Source organism: Petaurus breviceps, unplaced genomic scaffold, assembly GCF_028583685.1.
Source record: "Petaurus breviceps papuanus isolate PSGF00001 unplaced genomic scaffold, PetGlider_PUasm1.0 174, whole genome shotgun sequence".
Classification (NCBI taxonomy): domain Eukaryota; kingdom Metazoa; phylum Chordata; class Mammalia; order Diprotodontia; family Petauridae; genus Petaurus; species Petaurus breviceps.
In genome coordinates, this window is record NW_027185761.1 from 57,895,687 (window position 1) to 57,916,686 (window position 21,000).

Consider the following 21,000-nt stretch of genomic DNA (forward strand, 5'->3'; position numbering starts at 1 on the left):
TAAAAAGTCATAATAAACTGTCCCAGACATGAATTCATGAGTCTTTTTGCTAATCATAAGCCAAGTCAATAAGCATTTATTAAGCCCCTGCTGTGTGCCTTGCCTTATGCAAAGTGTTAGGACTTCAGAGAAAGGACCAAAGATAGTCCCCACTCTGGGGGAGAGAAACATGCCAACAACTACGTAGATAAGATAGGATAAATTGGAGAAAATCTTAGAGGTAAGGCTCTAAAAAGAAGGGAGAATAAACAGAAGAATTCTGTGGCCCTCCCTTAGGGCCTGAGCCTGGCTTTGGAATTGAGCGTACCTCCGTGCTTAAAGGTTCTGCCAGCTGGGCATAGATTTGGGCCATTTCCTACAAGTTGCAGAGTCTTTGAAAATGGGCCTGTTGGAAGATTCAGTGTTTCCTCGAAAGAGGAGAGGAAGCTTAGCTAAAGTCAGAGAACATCCCTTTGGTTGGCAAAAGACTGATGAATTTGTTATGGAGGCATTTAATAAAGTGCAGGAAGCAGGGGGAAGGTGCATTTTGAGAGATCATGGATCATTGACCTATTTCAGGTTTCAGTAATTAAAAGATGAGTTTTAGATAGTGAAAAAATAACTGCTGGTTATCAAAGCAGAAGCTAAGGGCGGGGTGGGGGGGGAGAGGGATCGTCTGTATGTTCTGATTTTTAAATATTTTGTTACCTGATGAAAAGAAATGTACTTCTTAAACCTATGGTTAGACCAGGTTAGGCTGTATCTTAGGTAAATTTTTTGTTTTTCACATACTATTGGTAACTTAAATCATAGTACACTTTGAAATATGCTTTGGGTGTTTATTGTATTTGGTTTTGTTTTTTTTTACCAAGGCTGTTGATAGTTTCAGAGTGTTTTATTTAAATTATAATATTGATAGATAAACAACTTAATTGTGTTGAAAAGCAAAATTGTTTTTTCTGCAATAGGCTTGTCTCAAATTCACTGTTAAACAGACATTACCTTTATGCATCATTTGTATAGTTATTGCTGTATGAAAGGTTAATTTTTACTAAATTTAAATTTTAGTGAGGTTTGTCTGGAAAATCAGCATTCCAGTGATATGCCTTAGAACTGTTCCCTGCTTTGGTTCTGATCTCTGTTGTAACACTCCAGTGGCCTGTGTCTGCTTCCCTTTTTCTTACTAGCTCAGGTACGGATACCACCACTGAGGCCTTCCCCAAGCCTCCCAGCTAAAAGTCGTCTTTCTTCCTCTTATGAGACTGCAGAGCCCAAGATCCACTCCCATTCCTTCTCCTTACTCCTGGTATAACCTTCACCAAGAAGTCTACCTCTCTGGGCCTGTTTCCTTGTCTTAAAATGAGGGCTGTCAATTAAATGACTTAATAAGATTCCTTTGGAAAAACTGCAGGTGTTGAACAATATGCCTAGCTAGGCTGCCTTCTGGGGGGGAAAGAATGTTTTAAATTTAAACTCCTTTCTTCTAAAATTCCACTGGTTTCTTTTTAAAGTATTTAGACATGGAGATTTAATACTTGGTAATTTTTCATGGGAAAAATAGATTACTGTTTTGGTCAGTGTCAGTAAGAGGTTTGTGTGATTCCCCCTATTGTGGAAAATAAATTGTTGGTATAAAATGCATATCCAAACCCAGTAAGCTATCCAGACTCAGTATTCCTACAACTAGTTTCCAAATATCAGATTGGAAAGATGAACAGAGATTGTGATTTGTTTAAAGGTCCCCAGTCAGCTGCAGAACCTAGGCTACAATAGCTATTCCCTTCTCAATCATGTTAATAAGCTATTATCTGTTCGTAACTGAATAAATTCTGTTGTCCCTTGTTTAAGTGATCATTCTGTTGCTTTGCTGTGAAGCGTATCCATTTTTTTTTAACTTCGTGTAATATTTTGGTTGAAATTAAAACTGGATGAAATTTCTTAATGTAATCATCTTACGTCAGTCTTGTCCTGTAACTTGGGTTTTGATTCCAGCAAATTCTTAAAGGTGCACCCAGAAGTATTTTATATCTGTGCCATTTGCAGGACTAGTAGTTAATTTTGCTTGTATGAATTTTTTTATTCTTGATAATGAAGGTCATTTTTATCATATGGGGTGGTATTGTTTAAAGACCAAGAGAATGTTCACTACTAATTTAAATGTTGCCCTGTTGTGTTGAATGAGCAGGCTAGATTACCTGGGAGAAATTATGGGGTGTTTTTAATGATCTCAAGTTTCTCCCTGAAAATAAAAGCCCCTTGGTTAACCCAGGATAACATGGGCAGAATTGACAAAGTTTGTTTTCAGAGAGATGTGCTGGTCACGGAGCTGTCTAGTCAGTTGGGTCTTGGCTGCCAAAGTGATTTTTTTTCTAAAGCATAGGCCTGCTAGGTCCATTGGCTCCTACTTGACATTTAAACCCTGTATAGCTTGGTCCCTTCCTATCTTTCCAGTCTTCTCCTACTTGGCTTGGCTTCATGCACTCTGCAGTCCAGTTTTGCCAGCCTGCTTGTAACTCTTGTGCCTTTGCACGGGCTGTCCCTGATGTCTAGAATTCCTTGTTCCCCTCACTTCCGTAGGGAACAGCTCAAATACCACCCAGTGCAGTAGGCCTTTCCGTTTGGGATAACATTCATCCACTTGTATATATTGTCTCTATGCCTAGTTAATTTTTCTTTTTTTAACTTTTATTTATAATTTCATTTTCCCCCAGTTACATGTGAAGAAAATTACATTCGCTTTCAAAACTTTTTTGAGTTCCAAATTCTCTCCCATCTTCCATTCCTACCCCTCATTGAGAAGGCAAGCAATTTGACATAGGTTATACATGTGTAGTCATGCAGAACATACCCATAAGTCATGTTGTGATAGACCTAGTTATTTTTCCCTATTAGAATGTGAGCTCCTTGAAGGCAGGGACTCTCTTGGCTTTCATATCCCCAGTGCTGCTTTGCACAGTTAGCCCTTAATAAATGTTCCTTAACTGACGCGTGCCGGGGGGAAGGCAACAAAGAATTGTCTCAGTATTGGAATTACTGGGGGTGTTTACAGAAAAGAGAACACAGAGGTTATGATCATAGCCTGGTTATTTATATGAAACCCTGGATTAGGGTTCTAATATTGCTTGAGCCTAAAGGGTAGATTCTGACCCAATGTAAGCTAGAAGTGCCTCATCAGTCTTCCAAAAGTGGAATGGGCTTGCCTTGCAGAAGATGGACAGATTGACAAGTGACCACGTGCTGATGGCGTTGTTTTGCCTTGGCCTGTTTACTATGGGGAAATAAATGGTTGCCTCCAGAGGATCACAGTCTGACCTGAAGGTCTGGTCCAAACGCCTCATTTTAGAGGAAATCAAGCCCCAGAGAGGGGAGGTGACCTTACACAGTTAGTGGCAGAGCCATGGGATTGGAACAAAAGTCCTAGGACTACAAATGTTGTAGACACAAGTGACCATTGTTTGCAAAAGAAGAAAAATTCCTTATATTCCTTTAAGGATGACTTTTCTCAAAAAGGTTTTTATTGTTTTGTGCAATCATCTTTGATAGACATCACAGACTTCGGTACGACATAAAAATACAAAGAGGAATACAGAGAAACTTGAGTCTACCATAAATAGTAATCATTATGGACTTATTGACACTCAATGGCAGCCATTTAGGAAGGGGAAATTAGCCAGTTAGGTAAACCTTTACCCTAAAGCAAAGCCAAGGCAAGTCTGGCTAAAGAAGCAAAAATCCATAAGTGGCCATGACACTGGATAAATTTCATAGGTGTCACACATGCTTTCTTTTTGTTTAAATTTAAGATGACTGAACTTAAGCACACTAGCAGTGAAGAATGTTTCATACTTCCAATTACCACAGTATATAAACATTAGCTTTACCCTGTTTGGAGGAAGGCCAGCTTTACATGTACCCATTTTGCCCAAAAATAATTCAGGTAATTAACCCAAAGTCCTTCACATAAGCAAGTGGCAGAAAGAAACCATGTTGTTTTGCCATGGACACAAGTCCTTTATCTGGTTTACTTACTCACCCAATATGAACACAAAGACACCTGTGCAAGACTACAGATTCTATTAAAAGGACTTTTCTTCAGGACAGGAAGAAGTGTGGAATGAGGCAGGTTATTTTTAAATGCTACAGTGGTCAACAGACGTGAAGCTTTCCAGAATTTGTTTGTTTTGAGGGAGTGTGCTATCTCAGAAAGACCACTGCTAGTTTTCCAAGGAAATGTGTTAACTGTGAGTATTTAAAAGACCTACAAAAATACCCATTTCCCCAATTAAATATTGAAGATGGTCTTTCAAAAAGCAGTATTTGGTGGGTGGCATTTGCCATCTTAAAATAAACAGTAAATAATTTATTAAATACTTTAAAGATGTTCATTTTTTTTCCACTCCTGTCCAACTCTTCATGACCCTATTTCTTGGCAAAGACACTGGAGTAGTTTGCCATTTCCTTTTCCAGCTCATTTTACAAATGAGGAAACTGAGGCAAACAGGGTTAAGTGACTTGCCCAGGGTCACACAGTTACTAAGTGCCACTAGTCACTTAGATCAGCTGTTCTGTTTCACACCATGTCACAAATTTTGAGATATTAAGGAAATACGTGTAGTGGTCAAACTGGCCATTTCCATGAATACCTTAACTTCTTTCAATGAATCAAGTGTAAGCTCAGACTTCAACTATAAACAATCTTCTGCAAAAATTTTAAAATGCTACATTGCTCTGATTTTCTAGTTTTGTTATTGGATCAACTGCCCCTCTCTTTACCCTTACTAACACTGGGTTCATGCTTACTCAGCAATGTTTATCTACTTAGGTTTTGGTTTGTGGTTACTGAATTCCTTCTGCTGCACTAACCCAGTGGCCTAAAATTCAGTGGGGATGGACCTTAAGTCAGCTGTAGAAAATGTCAATGAAAACAGGATTTTGGGGCAGGGTGCGCCACTACTGACGATGATGAAGAAAATGACCTGACTTGTGACATTTTCTTTTTAATGAGGACTTGTGGTTTTAACTGCCAATTCTTTGTGACACTAACATGTTTGTTCTTCTGTAAAAGGACACTAGATGGTCCTTGAAATCTTTTCTAGGAAGATGGGCCTATTTAATGAGAGGGAAGGAGGCTGAAACCCAAGGACAATGTTGCTTACTCTCAGTTGTTTGGGAACTAAGCGGCTCTTTACTCCTTGCTAATTTAGGATCACTTAATTAGCACCTCTACCTGAGGATAGGCAATGGGAAGAAGCCCAAGAATTCTGATAGCCCCCAATGCAGTAGGCTCCCTTGTCAATTTTTTAATTTTATCTTTGTCTTCATCACCAAGGCTAATAAAAAGTTCAACTAAATGGTGAAGACGACCACCTTCTCTGGACAGCATTCTCAAGTGAATATAAAAGAGAAAGTAAATGCCAAAGCAGCTCTGTCTATACCTGCTAATTCATGTTTAATCAGTATACTTAAGAGATGAGTACACACATATAAAATGTTTAAGTGCCTTTGCAAAGCTACGGAGACGTGACTTTTAATATTGTGAGAGGAAATGAATGAAAACTAAAATTTTGTCATATTACAATTCCATTATTCCTGTTGAAAACTCAGGGTCTGAAAAATTCACTCCTATCCCCCTCAGTGTGTTATCTTATCCAAGGGAGGCATTCCCCTGGTTATCAGCTTTTAAACAGTTCAGTTCCACAGAACAAGGTCCTAGGATCACTTCTACATGTCCAGATCAGATGGCATGAATTTACACTTGGATCACACGATTCCATTTTCCTAAAGGAGTCTTTAGGAACTTGTCTCGCATTATAAGATTCCTGACCAAACCAACCTTAGGTAGACACACCACACAGAGTAGATGAAGCTCCTTCTCACCAACAGCTAGAATGCTGGACTTAAATGCAGGAAGGCTCAAATTCTGCCTTTTACTCTGTAGCCCTGGGCAAGTGACTTCACAGGGTTGGAAGATGCCTGAGAGGGCATCTAGGCTCATATATCAGGAGGGAAAAATGAAACCTAAGCAGGTTGAGTGGTCACATAGGTCATAGACAGCTCTCAACTCCCTCACTACAAGGCCTGAACCTCCTGGGAATTCCCCACATAAACCAATGAATTTATGCTTTTGTGTTCTAACAATGTTAACGGAGATGACTGCAATGTAAAAGATGGATGTATTTCTTGTTTGCCTGGATAGTTTTGTTTTTTCCCCAGGCAGGAACTAAATTTAATGTCCACATGTACTTCATTCAGGCCCTAGGATTTTGGTCACAGCTACATTCCCATTTTCAAATGGCTTAACAATGGTTAACTTCTTTGAACATGTTGCTACGAGGTCATCTCACCCAGCATTAATGGAGAAAGGCCAATTAAATGAAGACATATGCATCTCTTACTTTGCTGTTTAACATGGATGGGGATTGCTAATATCTTAAAACAACTTTCGAATACCATGAAATGCAAAATTGTTTAAGTAATTCATTTCAATCTCTGCTCCCCCTGCCTGCCCCCATCCTGACTTAGTATCACAGAAAGCTAAGTTGGCCTTTCCCAACCTGTCATGACACATTATGAACTGAAATTGAGAATAGGACCCTTTGGGAGGCAAGTGCCAAGGTTGGGTAATATAGCCTTGAATATTAACTGCCCCAAAACTCTACTGCCCTTAGGCTTTTATTCTATTTGCTCTTAAATATTAAAGTGTCCTGTATTTCTCAGGCATACTCTGGTTACACAGAACATGTTCTTTTGCTACAAAGACTGAGAACTCAAAGGGTTTATTTATTCTTGATAAGGGCCAGTTTTAGGATAAAGCTCCCAAAATTTTATTTTTCCATGAACACCAACTATGTTTAAAATCCAATCTCATGGATAACAGCTGACATTTGTATAACTAAAATGTGCAAAGTGCTTTATATTTTGTCATTTGGGTCCAACAACCCTATAAAGTGGGTCTATAGGTACTGTGGCTCTCATTTTATGGATGACCAATTAAGGTTAGGAGGGAATGAGCTGGCCACTGTCATTAATGGTACAAAGTGTAAGACGCAAGATTTGAGCTCAACTCCAAGGCTACCTTCCCTACTCTACTATACTGATTTGAGTAATTCTGATGGACCGTAACTGAAACTTGGTGACACATCTGTAATCTATCTTGCTCTATAAAAATGTCACAATGGGGAAAAATGAGACTGTCTGGTCAAGTATTTCTGGCTACTCTCTCTTCTGCATTAGCCACTTAAACGCATCTTGCTGTTCCACCCTTTCTTACCGTTTGGCTGATGGGCATCTCTGGTTTATCCCAACACTGTGCCAAGCAGGCTAGGCCAGTTTTCACAGTAAACAGCTCCGCCCTCTCCACTGATTGGAATGGTTTAAGTACATGGGATTATACAGCAGCTTCTCCCTAGCCTTCCCCTCACAGAGGGAAGCCATGCAGTACTTCCACATCAAGTCTGTTCTCAATGAATATGGACGTCAATAAACATTTAGTAAGCGCCTCCTATGTGCTAAGTGCTGAGAATACAAAAAAAAAAAACCCTTGATGGATATAAAGTTTATAAATAGTTAATCTGAGCAGGTTTCTTGAGAGCTTACAGTACCACAAGATTAACCCAATCATAGGGCCACATCTTATTTTCTAGATAGGGCAAAGAACAGGAAATGGTCGCCATTTAGTCCTTACAACCACTGGGAAAGTTAAAATCAGAAAACAGCAGATATGAATACCTAGTCCAAGCAAGCTTTAGGGATGACAAACCACGAGTACATTTCATTGGTAAATGGAAACATCTGGTCAATCCAGTGGCTAGAGCAAGCTAAAATTAAGTACCCCTGGCTTAGCCCAGACCTGATTTTAGCCTCGTTTTCTGAAGATCACCAGAAAGGAGTCCTGACATTTTAAAAAAGTCTTAAGTGTTTCTATGCTTTATACTAAATTATAATTCATCAAAATTCGCTCAGTCACCAAGCTCATTGCTGGTTTCCTTGCAGTGGCTTGGGAACAGAATCCATCATTTTCAACCACTTGAATTCAACCCAGTTATTTTTTTAAAATTCAGTTGGTTAGCTATGACCCTGGGCAAGTCACCTAACCCCAATCCTTCCCCCCTCCAAGAAAGCAAAAAAAAAGTTTAGTTGGTTAATCTATACGTCAATAATTTTGATGTTATAAAACCCAGTTTATCAATTGCTTGGCTTCCCTCTACTCAAATTTAAGACATACTATTAAATCAAATTTAGAGACAAGGCATAAAATACATTAAAATTTAAATCAACCCATAAATTATTAATAAGGTATTATGACTCATTAATGGCAAGAAAGAATTTCAGCACATCTAGAATATGCCAGTGAGTCTTCCTTCTTACTACAAAGAGCTCCACATGTAAACTCTTGTACATAGGAAGTTGAATGGTAGTTAACTTGGCTTTTTATGCCTACAAAACTGGGTGTTAGTTAAGATATGTTGTGTTATCTTCCTGTGTCTCTCTTGCCTGTATCAGTATGTATTGATGAGTTTTCTTATAGGAAAATTCTGGAGAAAATAAGATAAAGCCGTAAGGAAAACAGGCTGAAGACAATGCAAGTTTGGATCAGAAGAGCACAAACTTGGAGGGCTTTACCTGGAAAGCCTCAGGAGACCAAACTGCCATCAGATCTGCCTAGGCTGGAGTTGTTGGACCTGAAGGTAGGTTTATGGGGCTGTCTAGGAAGAGAATCCCATCTGCCTATGTAACCCATGTATACTTTTGAATGTGAAAAATGTTTGAGAGATTTCAGATCACCTCTCACCAGGCTGTTTCAATTCCCCATGCTTTTGGGAGCATACAGCTCACAGATACTGAATTTCTATTTATAGTGGTCTAGGCTAGAACTACAGGAAATGGCCATCTTAAGCCCCTTCCTATGTGCATCTTTATTTAGAAACCTATATCTCTCCTTCTACCCACAAGAATTAGGATCTAGTCCAACACCCACATTTTATAAATGAGGGAACTGAAACTAAGATGCTTCCTGATTTGCCCGAAGGAATCCACATGGGATTTGAATTCAGGCCCTTTGGCTCCAGATTCAGGCTTCTAATAGGCCACATTGGCTCCTGGTTTGGCTATGGTGATTTTGAGCTAAGTTACATCATGATGGGTCTCTAAGAGAGTCCTTAGGAAAGGAAGAGTTTGGGTGTAGGGACTCATGATCCCCTAGGAGCTTAGGACCCCAGATCATGAGCAGAAGATGAAGGAACAAAACACCAATAAGAGAGTTAAGTCTTTGTTAAGGTTCCAGGCTCAATGGCAAAAATAGAACCAAGAGTTCAAGCCATGGCTTTCCCCAGAGAGAAAACATCTGAGCTCTTGTAGCTTTGGAGGAAGCAGTACCTCTGACAACAGTTAAAATGAAACCTGAGAAGCTGTTCCAACAAAGTCTTAGTGTGACGTCCAGGCCTCCTCAACTAGGCAAAAGCAATCCTGGAGGCAGACATCTAGTGAGGGAAGGGCTTAGCCAGTGCCTTCTAATAAATACAGTTAGGGCCAGCACGCCAGCCAGCCTCCAACCTGAATATGTCCCAGACAGAAAAAGCAGAGCATTTGTGAATTCTCTACCTAGGATTTTCCTATGATTTGTAGGGTTGTTTCGTTTTATTAACTAGTCCTGGTAATCATTCCCAAATGTATTTAATAGTGTTATTCTGATTTGTAGACATTATTAAGAAAAATCTATCGGAGGGACGGCTAAGTGGTGAAGTGAGTAAAAGCGCCAGCCCCAGAGTCAGGAGGACCAGAGTTTGGTTCTGGCCTCAGACACTTAACACCCACACACAAAAAAAATAGCCGTGTAACCTTGGGCAAGTTACTTACCCCCAATTGCCCTCCAAAAAAAGCAAAAAAAAAAAATCTATCTGCTACATGCAAACATCAAACTTAAATAAATTATCTAAAAACTTTAGTCGACTTCAGCAAGGCATTAAGATTCCTGACTTCCATCTGATCTACCTTAACACTGGTCTGCAGTCAAATTCCAAATAAAATTAAAATCAAACATTCTAGTCACAGAGAATTTATGGTTAAGAGAGTGAAGCTGTTGCATGCCAAGGCCTATGGAATGAAGTCTGCTAACTCACAGGTTTAATGGGGTGCTAATCTGTTTGGTCACACTCAGAATGGCTGCAGGAACATACCTCGTGGTGGCCAGTTATCAACAACCAAAGACCTACTAGATCCTGTGTTGTGGCTGCAGAATTGAGAGTTGGGACAGAAGGGGATGGCCGTGGGTCACATCACACCTAGCATCTTCCTCAAGTGGGTCATCCAGAGGGAGATGTGGTGAGACCTGACAGTACTCCTTCCTTTCCTCCTCCAGCCACTCTCACTTTACACATAATTACTCTTTATTTCCCTTAATTATAAAAACATGGTTCATGTTCAAAAGGTACACTAGTCTACAAATCCTGTTAGAATCACTCAGGTTTCCTAAAAAGACAAAATAATTTCTTAATCACTTTAAAAATCACTTATTAAAAAAGGATATCTGATCATCCAATTTTTGTGACAGTTTTAAATATATTTGCTTTCTTTCCTCTCTGTTGAGAAGAGAGAGGAAGGGGGAGCCATGCAGACGCCATGAGCAGTCACATAAAATGAAGAATGGGTTAGAACAGAGCCAGTGGTAAAGAGTGTGAACATTTTTCCGTCATCAGTTTGTTCCTCTCTTGTCAAGGTTCCAATGTAGGCCTTGACTCAACTTAGATCCTAAGTAACTGAATTCCTTGTTTTGACTTAACGACTGCCTGCCATGCTGAGGTCCAGTCTATTTCCACTTTAAATCACAAATAAGGGCTATGTGGTCAGACGGGTGGGAGACACTGGGTAAGGCCTGATGGGTGGTAACTTCTTCATGACTTGGCATTGGTATCACCTGTTCAACCTCTAACGCAGTGAAGTCAATGAAAATATAATCTAGACAGCCGTGGAACCCTCCCACGTAATTAGTGTAGGCAGGTTCACCACATGCACTTTTCAGTCTGAAAGAATGGGTGAGGGACATACTGCAGCGTTCCTCCTCGCCATTGGAGGCCCAGTCTTCATGGTCCTCAGAGATGCTGCCCGTGCTAACAAAACTGTACATTCCGGTCGAGGGTGTGCTATTGAAATCCCCGCAAAATAAGACAGGGATGCCAGGATACAGATCATGCGTCACGTGTCTGAGGTGGGTCAAGGCTATCGCCATCTGAATGAGACGAATGTGTCCCCCTGCAGAAATGAAGGATGAGACTGGGTGGAACACAAATGGCTAAACCACTGGGGACAACAATGTAAGGTGTTCTCTCTCATCTCTGCCTGTGCCAGACAGACACACACACACACACACACGCACGCACAGGCACACAGGCAAACATACATATAGACATACCCACACCCATATGCTCACCTCTTGGATGCCAGTAGAGATGAGTATTTGCAACACAAATCTTTTTGGACAAGTCCTTTGTAGACTGAAGAACTGAAACCTAGAACATAAAGCAAGACTGCCTTATAGAGTGTTTAACAACTGTTATTAACGTCAGAGTCTGGCCCTGGGATATGGAAGGGATACTTTACTTCATTTTCATGATGACCAATCAAACCCTGAATTCAACATGATGTCATTTACTCGCGGCAGCAGAAAGCCAGTCTCAGAGCCCACATACCCTGGGTAACGGCAGCAGGGTCTATCTAAGTTACTTAAGCAGCTCTCCAAAACTCTGACTTGCAGGACTGCTGCTGATCTTTTAGCGGGAGAGGTAGTTCATGATCTTGGGAGTTCAATTACACCCATGAAGTAACAGATATGCAAGCAAAATCTTAAGTAAACTGAACTGGGTTGGAGAGAGATGTGCATCCCACGTTTTTACTAAGAGGTAAATTATCATACTTACCCAAAAATGAACAGTAAAATTTATGAAGTTCTGAATTAGCAATCACCCCACCCCTTTAAGAGAAGGGTATTGCTTAATGACAGGACTCAGAAAAGGAAAGACCAGATCCCTGGAAATCCAGGTCATTGAACATGATCCTATCCTCTTACAGAAGAGGAAAGCGTGGGCCCTGAGAACAAAGGGAGATTTAAATACAACTTCCCTGACTATTCATCTAGAGCAACTTAACCCAATTTCACTAAATGAACCTTGAAATTTGAGGGGTGACAGAATCACACACTGACATTTGGAAGGAATATCCCATCCAGCCTCTTCATTTTATGGATGAGGAAAGTGAAGTTCAGACAATTTATGAGGTAATCCAGGCAGGAAAGCTTTAAGCCAGGACTCGCGTCATCTCTGTTCCTAACCCTACTACATGTAGAATGACCTTATATTAAGTCACCCGATTTTAAATAAGCAGGCGCCCTGCTCAATTCGCAATGCCCCAAACACTAGGCTTTAACAACAGTAACAGAAGCACTTGCACAAAGTCCTTTGAAAATATGACCCGATTTGACAAGGTGCCACGATCCACACGTTACAGAGCAGATCCAGAGGCGAATTACTTACCCAGGACCACAAGCCTGGTAAGGAAACTGCCTGGGCAGAATCTGTGCCATTTTCCCACGCGTCCAGGAGGACAGACCGACCTTGTCCTGGGACCCTCGTTTCCTTCCTTCAACTAAGTTTTCCTCCCACCAACAAACTAAGTCACTAAGTAGCTACAGGCCAGGCTCGCGTGGGGCCACAAAGACAAAGCAGCTCGTGCCGTCCAGGCACACTAACACTCTCACGCCTAACCTTGACCTCCTGGTGTCTTGGGGGGCGGGGGCCGGGAGGCTGTGAGCTCACTGGCTCCTCCGTCCCACCCCTCCTGCTTCTGCATCCCCGCGTCACGCACCCACTTCCGAGGCTCCGCAGGGGGCCACGCTCACCTGCAGCGCCGACGACCTCTGCAGCACGCGGTCCCGCGCCTGCGGGTAGCGGCCCAGCTGCTCCAGTAGCGGCGCGTACAGCGGGTCCCCGGCCAGCGCCTGCTGGTAGGCGATGTCGTGCTGGGCCAGCAGGCGGAACTTGTCCCTTCGGAAGAAGGTGGCCAGGCCCTCGTGCTGCTGCTGCTTGAGGCGGAAGAGGCCGTGCAGGCCGAAGGCGTCGAGCGCAGGCGCCAGGCTGTCGTGGAACACGGCGCGGTCCACTTCCTGCAGGCACAGCACGTCGGCGCTGTAGCCGCTCAGCTCCTTCTGCAGCAGGTTGAGGCGGTAGTCGAGGCCCAGCGCGTAGGGCGCGCAGTACGGGTAGAGCACGGCGCGCGAGTGCTCCGTGTGCGCGTACACGTCGGCCAGCACGTTGTACGTCACGGCGCGCACGAGCCCGTCGCCGCTCACGCGCTTGGTGTACAGGTGGCGCTGGTCGAACGTGCACGCGCCGGGGCCGGCCTCCACGGGCCCCGCGCTCTCCAGCTCGCGGCTCGGGCCCAGCCGCTGCCCGTTGCCCGGCGTGCAGCACAGCTTCAGCCGCAGCCCGATGTCGGCGTTGGAGGGGGTGAAGACGCGCTCGTGCGCGCCGCCCACCTCCACCCACGCGGGCCCCGCGCTCGCCTCCCCGCCGGCCGGGGCCGCGCACGCAGGAGCGCCGGGGGGCCCGGCCGCGGCTCCGGGCCGCGCCTCGCGGAACCAGCGGAAGAGCGAGCGCTCGGGCTCTCCGAACTCCAGGCCGAGTTTGGGGCAGACGGGGAAGCCGGCCATAATGTAGCGCGGCAGCTGCAGCTCGGTGACGGAGGGCGGGTTGCGCTCCACCTTGTACTTGACGTCGCCGATCTGCAGCACGGCGCCGTCCTGCCACGCGTCCACGTTGAGCACGTCGTCGCCCACGGCCTCCTCGCGGTAGTAGAGCTTGACCAGCGGCTCGGCCGGGCCGGCGGCGCCCCCTGCGGGCCCGGGCTCGGCCGCCCGGCGGCCCTTGCGCGCCGCCGCCTTGGCGTGGCCCTTGAGCGCGTTGGTGGCAATGCGGCTCAGCGCGCGGCCCAGCGGCTCGCTCTGGTCGCGCTGCATGTGCTTGTGGCTGCCGTCGGCCAGCGCGAACGACAGGCTCAGCTTGGGCTCGGAGGGCACGCAGCGCACCACGGCGCGCTCCATGCCGCCCGCGCCGCCCTCAGCGCCGGCCCGCCCCGAGATCCGCGCCCAGGCCCCGCGGCTCAGCGCGCTGCCTCCGGCCCGCAGCTTCCACATGGACCCGCGCCCGCACGAGCCGCCACGGCCCATGCAGCCGCCGCCGCCGCCGCCGCTTCCGGGCCGCGCGGGCCCCGGTCAGCCCCGCAAGCCGCGCCCGCACTTTCGGCGGGCCGCGGCCGGGGCCGTCCGGCGCCGGCGGGCCGCGCTGGGTCTTGCGGGTCGGAGGCGGCGGGCTAGGGGCGCCTGGGGTGGCCGCTCCGGGGGTGGGCTCCCTGCTCGGGGGCGCCGCGGCGGGTGCGTGTCGAAAGTGCGGATCGGGGGCAGGGGGCCGGCGGTGGCGGAGCCGGGCGCGGTGACGTAAGGGGCGGGGCCCGGCGCCGGGGGCGGGGCCTTACCGCGCTGGGCGATGTCGGTCGCTTGGGCTGCCGGGGTGGGCGGGGGCTCCTTCTCTCCTGTAAAATGGGCATAGCTTGCCCCGCCCGACCCCCAGACCCTCTGACCTTGGCAGCCTCTTCTGGGACCTACCCCCCCGCTTGAGTCGGTGGGTGCGGACCCCCGGGGTCACGCCCTGCCGACGCAGCCCCCCCAGTCTCCCTTTCCTCTTATGGAAAATGGGGGTCACGTGGGCACGGCCTGAGTTCTCCGGGGGCGTTTTTCAAGCCCTGAATGCCAGTGACCTCAGAGCCTGGTCTGGTGGGTCCTGAGAGCCCCTCCCCCGCGGCACCCCGACTGCGGGACCCTCTTCCTCCCCGCAGCTCTTTCTCATCCTCCTCTGCCTTTTCAGAGGGGGCATCAGACCCCGCACGGGTCCCCTCGGCGTCCTCGCAGCCCCCACATGACCCCGCACCTTCCAGGATGCGGGCCTGACCCGGGGTCCCAGCGCTGCTCCGGGTTGCGTTGGTGGAGGGACCTTGTCACCCTTAGTTCCGAAGACTCGAGTAGGTCACAGGTCATTTAAAGAACTCTCCTGAAGGAGGCAGCCGGAAGAGCTTCCCACTGAGAGTCACCGCCGCCCCCCAGGGCGAGCCAGGGCTGAGCCCTCGCCCCCTCCCAGAGCTCTCAGTCTTAGGGTCTTAGGTCCCATCTGCTGTCTCCTGGAGCTTAGCTGCTTAGGGCTCTGTGTGCCGTTTAATGGGTTTAATGAGTATATATTGGTTAGGTCTGCAGCACAGTAGTGTATCAGTTTACTACCCCCTGTGGCAGGGCTAGTGCGCCACAGTTTTCCCCTTAGGTGTTGCTACTCCAAGACGGGAAGCCCAGACTTGTCTTGGGAGTCACGGTTGGGCCGGAGATTCCGAAATTCCAGCCTCTGGGCCGCCACCCCTGCTCAGAAGGGTTGTTGGCACCTGCAAGCAGCGGGCCTTGGCTTAAATGCAATTGGAATAGGAGCTAAGAGATCCTTCCCCATTGGAGGAAGGGGTGTGGCTCGGGCGGGGAGATTTTCGCTTTGAAGAGCTGAGATAACGGGAAAGGCGTGACTGCTGAAAGTCCCAGTTCTGAGGGTGACTCCGTGTGTGACCCAGTGCTAGGACACCACCACGTGCCTTCAGTTGTTCATCGGAGAAATGACTTCTGCACCAGATCATCTCCAAAGTCCCTTCCAGCTTTCAAATTCTGAGGCTGTAATTAAATCTTATGGAACTGATTTCTTATGCTCGTTTACATCTTTAAATACTTGTACTTGGCAATGGAAGTTAGAGTACTATTTGTAATAAAGATATAAACCTAGGAGGAAAAGAAATGGTGATCTGACCTCCCTCGCCTGCTCCTTTTTTCCTTCACAAATCTGTCACCACCTTCTGCTCCAAACTCTTCAGTGCTGCCTTCCCAAAACTCAGTTTGGCACTTAAAATCTTTCATAATTTGGCTCCTGCACACCTTTTTTTAAAAACTCTTTAGTCAGCAAGCATTTATTCGGTGCCTACTATGTGCCAGGCACTGTGCACATTGCTGGGTAAGCATACAAAGAACAATAAAACAAGCTGTCCTCAAGGAGTTTGAAGTCTAAGTGGAGGGTGGGTGGGAAACAACATGCAAACATATGCCAATCGAGGTACATACAGGATAGATAGAAAATGGCTGAGGGAAAGCACTGCAATTAAGAGGGGTTGAGGAAGGCTTGTAAAAGGTGGGATTTATTTGGGACTTAAAGGAAACCCCGGGAGGGTAGTAGTCTGAGCGGAGGAGGGAGAGTGTTTCAGGCTTGGGATGTGACCAGAGAGAATTCCCGGAGCTGAGAGATGGAGCCTCTTGTTTGTGGAACAGCTGGGAGGGTAGAATATGTGTTGGAGATTAAGGAGTCAAAAGACTGGAAAGGGAGAAGGGGGCTAGGATATGAAGAGCTTTGAATGCCAAACAGCAGGGTTTTGTTTTTTTTTTGCTCCTGGAGGCAGTTGAATCACTGAGTTTATTGGGCAGCTAGATGGGGGTGGATAGAGTACACAGCCTGGAATCACAAAGACTCCTTTTCAGGAGTTCAAAAAGACAGTATGACCCTGGGCAAGTCACTTCACCTTGCTTGCTTCAGTTTTCTTCATCTGTAAAATGAGCTGGAGAAGGAAATGGCAAACCCCTCCAGTATCTTTGGGAAGAAAACACCAAATGAAGTCATGAAGAGTGACCAGACAGAAAAGTTTATTGAGTGGTGGTTGGGGTGTGATCATGCTATAGATGTAAGTGTATGCAAAGTAAATACAAGGTTTTTGTTTTGTTTTTGTGAGTGTTTTGTTTTGAATGGGAGGGAGGACTAGCAGTTTGGGCATTTCTTCCCCAAAAGTCTTTCTGATCTTGAGGGAAAAGAACCCAACCCTTTTATATCCCCTCTCTTCTTGTCCAAAGTTCTTTTAAAACTGTAATCCCAGTCTGGTCTGTACTTGACGGCAGTTGGGGCTCCAGTTTCCTCCATGCCTCTTTTTATAGCTAGTCTGTGGATCTGGTCAGATTCCAGATTTTGAGTTTGAAATGTCCAACAGGCAGTCGCTGATGCAGGCCTGCAGCTCAGGAGAAAGTGGAAGGGGCTGGACAAAGAGAGGCTGGAATCTCAGTGTAGATGTAATGGAACCCATAGAAGCCCATGAGATGATCAAGTGAGACAGTCTGAGAAGACCCAGGACAGAGCCTTGGGGTCACCTAGAGCTCATGGGACGGACTTGGAGGAAAAATCGGCAATGGTCACAAAAACCCAGAGAACAGAAACTATGCGATGCGGTGTCAAATGCTGCAGTGAAGTCCAGAAGGATACAGATTGAGAAGAAAAAAAGTTAAGATTTGGCAGTTAAGTCATTGGTAACTTGGGCAAATTCAATTACAACCGAATGATGAGGTCCTAAATCAGATCGCTGATTACAGGTTGCCTTCTCTGACAATGTATTGCAAGCTGTAGTTTCATTTTTGTGTGCCTATCCTGCTGACTTGTATGTAGTAGGGGCTTAATAAATGCTTTTGGATCGATCAGTACCTTATCCTACCCAGAGAACGAGGTCATAGTACTGAAGCTATATATTGACACCTTAAAAATGAATAAAGGAAAGGAACTTTTGATCTGATATTGAAATACTTTTGTCTTCAATAGACTACACAGACCTCAACATGCTTGGTTTGCTCTTAGCAACAGGGACCGGAGGCACCAACCAAAAAACAAAAGCAGGAACAGGTTGGCTGTCATTACTGCAGTTCCCACGTCCCCGAAAGTGGGGTTGACGGTCCCCAACAACTCCCCCGAGATGCTGAAGCCCAGAGTGCGAGCAAGACAGAGCAGGGGCTGGCTGAATAAGCCTCTGCCCAACGCGAGCACAAGGAACCTCAGCGAGAGGGTGCCTCAAGCCCGACCAGCTTGAAACGTGCTCGGAGTTGGGAGAGCCAGACTTGGCCGGGAGGAGGTTCTGGTGTGGGGATGCCCCCCACCCAGGGAGGGCTGCCAGCCTGAAGCACATGCATTGCCATCTGCGCGGATGCTACAGCCCCTCTCCGGTGTCCAGAAGCCCGAGGCTCCGCCCCCAGCCGTCTCCAAGGTACCCAGTGTGTTTTCTCCCCACCTTCCATCCTCGAGCCCAGGAGCAGGGGCAGTTCGAAGGCCTACGGCCATCGCTGCGTCCCACTTGTTCTGCGTCCTCCAAGCCCAGGAGCGGCCCGGGGTTCTGTGGAGAGAGAGCCAGCGCCCCAGGTATCTGCCGCGGCTGCTCTGCCCAGCCGGGAATCACCTCCTGGAAGCCTCCCCCCCCCCCCCCCCGCCCCCCCCCCCCCCCCTTCTCCACCCCTGCCTTGACAGCACTGTCTGCTCCAAGTTCGCTCGGTGCCATTGCCGTCCCAGGGCTCTAGCCGTCCTGAACTTTTCATGTCACCCGGAGGAAAGGAGGAGGCAGAGAAACTGCCCCCAAGCCTGCAGGGGAACGTAATCACACGTCAGCCGTGGGGGTCAGGGTGGAGGTGGGGGCGGGGGTGGACAGGCTCCTGGGGCCTTTTCTACTCAGACATTTGAGCACAGAACATTGTAGTATAGAAATAAGAAAAAGTATCTTGTTTTAAAAATCTTTGATTTTTATGTCATCTTCATTTCCAAACAAACTGTCTTTACCCAGTGACAGAGAAGGGGGAAAGCATTGCAGTGCCTGTCACTTACAACGTCTTGGAGCCTCAGTTTCCTTATCTATAAACTGGGCAGGTTGAACTAAAGAGCCTCCTAGGTCCCTTCCAGCTCTAGACTTGATAACTACTCAGCAAAGCATCCTGCCTAACAACTCATGTTGTCCCACACCACTAGAGCTCCCCACCTCTACAGAAAGGGAGGATGGGAGTGATCTGCATTTTCTCTTCTCCTTTCCAGCCCCCCCCCCCCCCATAAAGCCCCATTTTAAACAAAGCAAAGCATCCAGCTCCTTTAGTTAACTGAAACCAGTCAATAGAAAAACCAGCCTAGAGAATTGATTTCACTTGTATTTTTGAGAAAATGAGTTTCTCTTCTCCCTCCCCTCTTCCCAAACCGGCAGGTTTTTTTTTTTTTTAAACAAAACTGTTTCTTAAAGACACTGACTGCCCCTTTGGAGTTGATACCTGTTGAGAATCCATCATCTTCAGTATTTCCAGGAAGGAGCAATACTTCCAATTGGTTTGTGCACAATAAGCCCTTATGATAAATGTCACCTTCCTGGTGTCATTGGTCCTCTTTGAGAACGAAGGACAAACAACAGCATCCTAGGCGCTCATACCCCTTCTGAAGGGTCTACCCAACAGGCAAGAGGCTTCCTTCTCTCCTTACATTCTGAGGATCCCCATGGAGCCCTGAATCAACCCAGCGGCTGGAGTCAACACTGAACCAAACGGAATGGTCTCCATTCAGAAACCCTTGTGAACATTAAGGGGAATTCTCTTACTTCCCGAATCCAAGTAAACTCTATGAATTGTTTTCTTCATAGAATAAAAAGCATTGACATCTCAACTCGGAGCCCAAGATGTCGGACGACGAAGACAGAGAAGATAGAGAAGCAATTGCTGCTGAGAAGGAAGTCCTGAACTTGAAGCTGCCTCCGATTGTGCATCCTTCTGAAGACACAGGCACCAACACCCCTGTGCAGAATAAGATCTTGAAATACAGAAGGACCAAGGACCAGGCGAAGAGGCTTAATCAGATCGTGTGAGTGTCAAGCTCCATGTGGAGCTGGACTTGAGCTCTGTGCTGGTCTGTCATATTGGGGGCAATTAGAATAAGGCCAATTGTTCTTATCAGTTGTTTGGCCCTTAATAAATGCTTATTAAAAACACTCATCATGGACCATTAACACAAATAATTTGTTTGGTAACTACTCACATTTAAATTGACATTGATACATAGAATATTATTACAACAACCCTGGGAGGTAGATATTATTATTATCCCTTTTTAACAGATGGAAAAACTGAGGCAGATATCAGTTAAGTGACTTGCCCAAGGTCACACAGGTAGGGAGTGTTTGATGCCAGATTTGAACTTGGGTCTATCCTGTAAGTTTTGTTTTCAATGATTTATCATAAACTTTATATTTAACATCAGTACATCCAATTAAATTAGTTTTACAGCTACTTAACTTTCAATTAATTTTAATGAGAAATTGATACAAGTTGTCAGTTCCTTCTTCTTAAGTCTTCATTTTTTCCCCTTCCTTTTATATGGTCAGAATTGGTGGGTACTTTGTTATTATCCTTCTGTTTTTAAATTTTGCACGATTTCATGAAAGTCTTTCCATACTTATTTCTATTCCTCTGACTTACTGATCTTAATCACATTATTATAGTATTCCATCAGTTTAGTATAGTAAGTAGTATAGATTACAACAGCACCAAGTGTGGAGGGAGAGCTGACACACTGGAGGGGGGAGTCAGGGGCATAAAAGTATTTTGTCAGAGGCCAGAAGATTGGGCTGGATTGAGTTGGATGAAATTTCACAAGGTGAAGTGTTAAATCTTGCTGTTGGATTCAAGAATTTGAAAGCTCAAGGTGGGGGCCAAGATCTGGGGATTTTGGTTGTATGTCTTTGTGTGTCCTTAGGGCCACAGTGGTTTTCAGTAGATCAGCAGGCAATGATTCTGCTAAGATGGGTAGGAAGGTGTGGGCTTGGGAGGCTGGAGGAGAGAAGAGATTTGGAACAGGACTGTGTTGAGTGTAGTAGACAGACAAGCAGGGGAAACGGAGGCGATAGCCAGGAAGCAGGCAAAGGCCCTGGTGAGCCCAATAGTATGCAGGAGGGCCAGGCCTCACCAGTACCTTTTGTCTGCAATGTTCAGCAGTACTTGAAGAGGAGCAGGAAAGGCTGATGGTGGAGGTAATATTTGGCACAGTGTGAGCAGTGATAGAACAATGAAGCAAGGGACAAGTGCATTATGGAACTGGTCAACCCTCAGGTGTAGTCTGTGGAGATAGAAAA

At 46.1% G+C, this 21,000-nt stretch overlaps 2 protein-coding genes across 6 annotated transcripts in view; one reads left to right on the forward strand and one right to left on the reverse strand.

Moving 5' to 3' along the window:
• Positions 1 to 3,472: 3,472 nt before the first annotated feature.
• On the reverse strand, positions 3,473 to 14,194 carry PDE12 (phosphodiesterase 12). Its single transcript, XM_069084274.1, has 3 exons — positions 12,869 to 14,194; positions 11,405 to 11,483; positions 3,473 to 11,226 (listed from the first exon to the last, which is right to left on the reverse strand). The coding sequence occupies exons 1-3, from the start codon at positions 14,192 to 14,194 to the stop codon at positions 10,784 to 10,786; spliced, it is 1,848 nt and encodes a 615-aa protein (XP_068940375.1). The 3' UTR covers positions 3,473 to 10,783.
• A 270-nt stretch (positions 14,195 to 14,464) lies between these two features.
• Positions 14,465 to 21,000, forward strand: part of DNAH12 (dynein axonemal heavy chain 12) — a 159,501-nt gene continuing 152,965 nt past the window's right edge. For 4 of the 5 annotated variants that reach the window (XR_011167579.1, XM_069084269.1, XM_069084270.1 and 1 more), the window contains exon 1: positions 14,465 to 19,733. Coding sequence is in view for 3 of the 5 variants with exons in the window: in XM_069084269.1 (XP_068940370.1) it covers positions 19,552 to 19,733 (182 nt within the window). In the remaining 2 variants the exon portion in view is untranslated. The remainder of the gene's footprint in view (positions 19,734 to 21,000) is intronic. The other variant, XR_011167580.1, reaches the window with a different exon arrangement.